General features: G+C 35.4%; 1 protein-coding gene across 3 annotated transcripts; it reads left to right on the top strand.

Moving 5' to 3' along the window:
* The first annotated feature begins 2,018 nt into the window (after positions 1 to 2,018).
* Positions 2,019 to 5,139, top strand: LOC140892200 (protein SUPPRESSOR OF K(+) TRANSPORT GROWTH DEFECT 1-like). 3 transcript variants are annotated; one of them, XR_012152758.1, is made up of 5 exons: positions 2,019 to 2,632; positions 3,635 to 3,740; positions 3,801 to 3,906; positions 3,974 to 4,052; positions 4,363 to 5,139. XR_012152758.1 is itself a non-coding variant. In XM_073301009.1 (4 exons), the coding sequence occupies exons 1-3, from the start codon at positions 2,170 to 2,172 to the stop codon at positions 3,865 to 3,867; spliced, it is 636 nt and encodes a 211-aa protein (XP_073157110.1). In that variant the 5' UTR covers positions 2,019 to 2,169; the 3' UTR covers positions 3,868 to 3,906; positions 3,974 to 5,139. The 3 variants fall into 3 exon arrangements, 1 of the variants encoding a protein (XP_073157110.1); XR_012152759.1 differs by having other exon boundaries at positions 4,122 to 5,139; XM_073301009.1 differs by having other exon boundaries at positions 3,974 to 5,139.
* Positions 5,140 to 7,140: the final 2,001 nt, after the last annotated feature.

The following is a 7,140-nucleotide window of genomic DNA, read 5'->3' as shown; positions in this document are numbered from 1 at the left end:
TTCTTGTCAAGAGTTTTATACAAGATATCCTTAGCCACATTGTCTAAGTTTGCCTTCTTTTTGTCTTCGGCAGTCCATTCAATTTTAGGTTTCTCAATGTATTGAGGACCACCTCCAGAGAGGGCTATAGCAGTATTGACCTTTGTGATCTCAAGAGGTCCATCAGTGATGACAAACCACATGTCATCATCTAGGGCTGATAAATGTGCTTGCATGCGAATTTTTCAGTCATCAAAACCTTTGAGAACATAGGAATCTTGCTGAATGAAGTCATTTTGTTTAAGTCCTTTAAGAATAAGATAACAACCTCTCTAATACCACTTGTTAGGATCGGTTGAAAGTCTAGAGGGTGGGGGGGGGGGGGGGAGGGGGTGAATATACTTTCAAGCAGTTTTGTTAAGAAAAAAAGAACTCGATCGATTTAAGAATGAGTTCAAGGCTTATCTTAGTGTCCAATATAGTTTGGCAAACAAAATGTGTGCGGAAATATGCCAAGCTACAGATTTAAAACACTTAGGGTAAATCAGTTTAGGGGTAGGTGTGAAGTTGAATGGTAAACTGAAATAACACACGAGATTGTTTATGGATGTTCGGAGATTTCAAAACACTCCTACGTCACCCCTTCTTTCGCCTCGGAAGGATTCACTAGAAGACTTTGATTTATACAAACAATTTGCACAAACTCAATCTAGTTTAGGACTTAAACACTGCCTAAACAAGAACTCCTAGTATAACACTTTGATTTCAGTCCTAGACTGATCTTACAGTGGAATATAATACAACTCAAAATCTTTTAACACAAAGATTGACCCTTTTATGGTCTGAATGATGCTTTGAATGTTTTGTGCTTTTGAGTTTCTTGATCAAGTCTTGAGCGTAGGATGCTTTATGATTTTTTGAGCAATAACAGAGATATCAGCACTTCATGTGTTTGAACTTTGATCAAGATCCCTATATATACTCTTTGGTCTGCAACGATCATAATTTCAAAGAGTTTTTCAGATGGGATTCAAATTATTTTCGTTGGATTTGTCACTATCATCAACGATCTCTGACGCCGACATTTCCTTGGTATCGCGGCACTACATTCTGCAGATATGTCAGAGTACGGACGATCTTATCCGTAAGTAGAATGACGGTGAACTGCTGTGAATCCATTGACGTAATCAGTTGGGCAATGGTGCACTGATAGATTCAGTTTAGTAGGGTAAACTGCTTTGTATCTGATGAATTCAGTTTAGCAAGGTAAACTGAATTGTGTTCCTTTAGTGTTACTGATAGACTCGGTTTATTCGAGGTAGACTGAATCATTTATTATCATGATGTCATTGTTTCCTGAATATCAGTTTAGTCTTCCGTAGACTTTGTTTTGTAAATGCCAAAACTAAATTTCCCAACAATATTTATAGATTTTTATAGAGTTTTAAAAAGTAAGTTTGAATATCACATTACTTTTAAAAACTCAATGAAATTATATGTTGAATACCTCTAGATTTTTTATAAATTATATAAAAATTTAGATTGAATACATTTAGGTTGTGCTTGGATTGAAGGATTTGAAATTCATGTATTTCGATTATAATTTTAGTGTTAACAATGAAACATAGAGAAATCTCAAATTCATAACTTAATTATTTACACATTACTTAGATGGATTAAAAAAGGATTCTAAAACACCATTTTATTGGATGAACTTAAAATTCATAGTAACTACCATGAATTACCATATAAATATAAAAGATGTGGATTTGATGTTTGTGTCTTGTGGTGCTACTTGTCTAAACAACAAAAATACATTTAAAATCAATGAATTTGAAATATTTCAATCCAAACGAAGCCGATTTTTAAACTCTACAAAATCATAATTTCTCGTTATTGAATATACTCCCATTATATATTTTGTCAAAAATAGGTAATATACCACAAAAACGTAATAATTGAGTCCACGCGGCCAACAAAAGCGTGTTATTCCCGGTCCGGAAGCAGACATCGTTTCCCTTTACAATTCAACCCCAAAACAAAGATTGAAAATTGAAATCAACCAATTGATCAAAAATATCAACCCTCAAAGTATCGATTTTCTTCCGATCAATCAATTCCCGATCCACGAAATCGCGCAGGAGAGCGTGAAATCATACTTTCATGTATCGGTATTCCTGATCGGAAACGATGTATAGTAATTTCAAAGAACAAGCAATCGAGTATGTGCGGCAGGCAGTGGCGGAAGACAATGCCGGAAACTATGCCAAAGCCTTCCCTTTGTATATGAACGCTTTAGAGTATTTCAAAACCCATCTCAAATACGAAAAGAATCCTAAAATCAAGGAAGCGATCACGCAGAAGTTTACCGAGTATTTGCGGCGGGCTGAGGAGATACGGGCCGTACTCGACGAGGGTGGGTCGGGCCCCGCGTCAACCGGTGATGCTGCTGTGGCCACCCGGCCGAAAACCAAGAAGGATGGGAATGATGGGGAGGATGGGGATAAGGAGAAGCTGCGAGCTGGGTTGAGTTCTGCTATAATTAGGGAGAAGCCGAATGTTAAGTGGAATGATGTTGCTGGATTGGAGAGTGCGAAGCAGGCTTTGCAGGAGGCAGTGATTCTTCCTGTGAAGTTCCCACAATTCTTTACTGGTATAATTTTATCTTTTGTGCGCCTTTCTTTGGTTTGGGGGTTGGGGGTTGGTTTGATTAGCTTATTTGCACTCGTGTTCTTCCATTTTTTGTTTTGATGTGTAGATGGAAAAATTTGGCGTGTGTTGAAGTTAGTTTGTGGTACTTTATTTATTTTAGAGGTTGGGGTTGAATTGTATCTTTGTTTAGAATGATTGATAAATCACGATTCCAATCTTTCATCTCTTGTCATGCTGATGGGAATGGGAACGGGAATAGAATTTACTTGCTGAAATAGAACAACAGGAGTTGTGAGACATGCTTACGGTTAGAATGATTGACAAATTGCGATTCCAATTCATCTCTTGTCATGCTGATGGGAATGAGAATGGAAATAGAATTTACTTGCTGAAATAGAACAACAGGAATTGTGAGACATGCTTATGGTTAGTTTTTGACTTTTAGTCCTTGACGCTGATGGGCTTCGTTGTGATTTCTCATGCAACCTCATGTTCTACAGTATTTGAGTTTTTACCAAAAAAGATCTCCTGATAGAACCTTAACTATCTGTTCATGACCTGGAGAGTTGTTAGTTCTTTGAAGAGAGAAGTTAATAACAGTCGTGGTTAGAAATGGTTCAGTGTGACCTTGTTGATACTCTCTGTAATAAGAATCAGCAACTATATTTGTTGTGTTTGGTGCCGATGCAACAAATATCAAAACTTTTGGTTTAAAGGCAGCTCATCTTTGTAATAATCTTCCTTCCATTGTTTATTTTAAGGTGGAGTTTGAAGTTTCTTTCCATGGCTGATTTAATGCTCCTTTCACACATGATTACCTTTTATGTCATCCATCTATGGTTTGCAAGACCTCCACTTGCTGTCATGTTTTATAAATCCACACTGTCCTTTGGGAAAGTTTGTGTAGAATCTTTGAGCTAATGTGAGGAACTAAAGAATGTTATCTGGTTAAGCATATCATTTCATACTTAAGTTTTTATTGAAATTACTCTTGTGCTTTTAGGCAAGAGGCGTCCATGGAGGGCTTTTCTTTTATATGGTCCACCTGGAACAGGAAAGTCATACTTGGCCAAGGCTGTTGCAACTGAAGCTGATTCAACCTTTTTCAGGTAATTTATCTATCTTCAATGGCTCAAGAGTAACGAACTTGAGTAAGTTTCTATTTGCAGATCCCCGCATCTTTGGTTGCGTCAAATGCCGGCGCGGATGGTTTTACTGTCGTGGCAAAACTATTAGAGCAACAAAATATCAATATGGGATATAATGCAATGACAGGTGTGCTCCGGTAATCCTCCTGACTTTATTCTTCTTTAAAATTTTGCTAAAATGCATTTTTGTGCAGGTGAGTACGTTGAAATGGTAGAAACCGGGATCGTGGATAGATTAACAGTTATCATTGCAAGTCTTATCAATGCTGCCAGGTAAGTTCACTTTTATCAATGTAGATGCTATACTCTGTTCTTACGAGACAATTGCTTTGATTTCTGCAGTATCTCTTCTTTTGTCAATGTAGATGCTATACTCAAACGTCGTTGGTTGTCTAAATCTCTCCCCCAGGGTTCTTGCGAGATAATTGCTTTGATTTCTGCAGTATCTCTTTGTCGATGTAGATATGCTATACTCAAGTGTTCTTGCGAGATAATAGCTTTGATTTCTGCAGTATCTTTTCTTTTGTCAATGTACATGCTATAATACTGTGTTCTGACGAGATAATTGATTTGATTTCTGCAGTATCTCTTCTTTTATCAATGTAGAAGCAGTTATTTCGAGCAATCAACTACAGAGGAGCAGCCGATGAGTGGGATGTTTCACCAGTTTTGTGAGTTTAATTTCAGGAGTGAAATGCCTACGTATGTGATCGTACTGAGTGGTGAGAACATCAATTTTTGATAATTTCATTTTGAGAGGTGAGAACATTAATCTTGACCATTTTGAGAAACATTAAGATCGTTTTGGGAGGTGTGGCTAATTGTTTCAAAGGTACCAATGCGTCCGTCCTGAGAGGTGAGAACTTCAATTTTTGATAATGTGATTTTGAGAGTTGAGAACATTAATCTTGACCATTTTGAGAAACATTAAGATCGTTTTGGAAAGTGTGACTAATTGTTTCAAAATGGTCAAGATTAATGTTATCACCTCTCAAAATGACATTATAAAAAATTAAAGTTCTCACCTCTTAGGACGGACGCAGTGGTACCTTTGAAACAATTAGCCACACCTCCCAATCTTAATGTTTCTCAAAATGGTTCTCACCTCTCAAAATTAAATTATCAAAATTTGATGTTCTCACCTCTCAGGACTATCACGTACAATGTATAGACACAGTGGAAGGTTTTTCTATCACTAATCTTTGGTTAGAAATCAAATTTGTCGGTAATGGGATGGACAAGAAATTCACTTGTGTAGTGCTTGGGGAAATTTCATACCACTTTTATGTCCCTATGATTTCGAGTACTCGCTGAGATTAATAGCGCAAGGTTTACCAGTTATTACATAACGATTTTATCATGACGATTTCTATGAAACCACATAATGCACTTTTCTTCTATTACATAACGATTTTATCATGACGATTTCTATAAAAACACGTAATACACTTTTCTTCTTTTCGGTTACCAACATTTAAGTTTCCTCTCTTTTTTACGTATCACACCGTGAATATTTTATTTGAAATGATCTCACAACATGAATGTTAGCTTTGCTTCAAAAATAAAAATATAGTAACTTTAATAAAAGTTCATTACTACCCATGAATATTCAATAACTATATTAAATATTGTTAATTTTTTGTTTGAAGAAAAATATTGTTAAATTTAGGCTTTCGTTACCGGTCGTAATGCTGGCGTACGCTAAAAGAATTTAATGACGACGTTAATTCCCTATTTACTTTCAAAATATTTGTTTCCGACGGAAACTAATACATATTTTGAATTTACTATGCACCAATACTAAATTTTAACTTCAAAAGTAATATATAATATTAGCCAAAAAATGTATTTATTCAATTTTGGATTTTGGTACCTAAGATTTTTTTGTTAATTCCTTTTGATTCATGACGTGGTGTCAAACAATTCATCATCAGGTGCCGTAAAAATGACAATAAAAATATAACTTAACATAGGAATGCAAATGAACCGAATCGAGCCGAATAATGGTAAAATTTTAAGGCTCGAATTTGGCTCGATAAGAGTATACGAGTTCGAGCTCGATTCAAAGCTCGATAATTTCAAATATTTTGGTTCGAGCTCGTCTCTAAACATTCGACATATTCGTGAACTATTGCTCGGATATTATGGTTTGAAAAGCTCGAAATGTTCGAAAAAGTTTGAAATGTATATATATTTATTATATAATTATATTATATTAATTAAATATTAAGGCTCGCGAACTATTCGTGAACTATCGAACATAATAATTTTGGCTCAAGCTCGGCTCGAAAAAAATTTCGAACATGTTCGAATTCGGCTCGAGTTCGATAAGCTCGAATACGAATCAAAGATTTATCGAGCGAGCTCGTAAAGCTCATAAGCAAAACTCAAAAGGAATACATCAAAACACGATGAGTTAATTTACAAAACCATGTTGGCCATGTTCCATAAAAGATGCCGTTAATATCAATACCTTAAGGCATAGCAAAATACATATGATAAGTGAGTGATTAATAAATTATCTTTATCAATCCCTTGCTTGGTTCATTTTTAAAAAGTCCATGATAATTCAATGGGCACTTGATAAATGCTTTGACTAGGGGACTATATATCCCTTTGATTTGGTGTGATAAATTTAATATAACTAAAAAAATACTACAAAAAAACATGATTACCCTCCACATATAAAAACATCTAAACTCTAAACATGCCTCATTCTCCTCCACATTACGATAGGGTTAATTTTGTCATTAAAATCGAATATATAAATTTAATCACTCTATTAAAATCATATCACACATTCAACATATTATCCAACCATTTTACTTATTCTTAATTTATCCTTATATTATATATCATATACTTATCCTATACTATGTAACAAATCAAGACGATTGTGTTAAATGTTTCATCACAGCCACAATACTATCATCAAGCTATTAAATTTCCCGAGTGGAACAAGGAAATGAAGGAAGAGTTAGATGCGATGGAGGCCAATAGCACTTGGCAAGTCGTTCCGTTACCTCCTGGAAAATTTCCCATTGGTTGTCGTTGGGTTTATAAAATCAAATATGCTTCTATGGTTCTATTGATAGACACATAGCACGTTTAGTGGCCAAAGGTTACACTAAACAAGGAGTTGAGACATTTTCTCCTGTTGCCAAGCTTGCAACCGTAAAGGTATTATTAGCTTTGGCAACCACACATAATTGGCATCTTGCCCAACTTGATGTCAATAACGCATTTCAATGATGACTTGTTCAAAGAAGTGTACATGGATTTACCGCTTGGTTATTCTCCAGATACTCTGCATTGTTCTGATTCTCTCAAGCTTGTATGTAAACTGAACAAATCGATTTAT

This window comes from Henckelia pumila, chromosome 3 (assembly GCF_033568475.1).
Source record: "Henckelia pumila isolate YLH828 chromosome 3, ASM3356847v2, whole genome shotgun sequence".
Taxonomy (NCBI): Eukaryota; Viridiplantae; Streptophyta; class Magnoliopsida; order Lamiales; family Gesneriaceae; genus Henckelia; species Henckelia pumila.
Note: the sequence above shows the minus strand (reverse complement) of the source record. Positions and strands in the feature narration are given on the sequence as shown.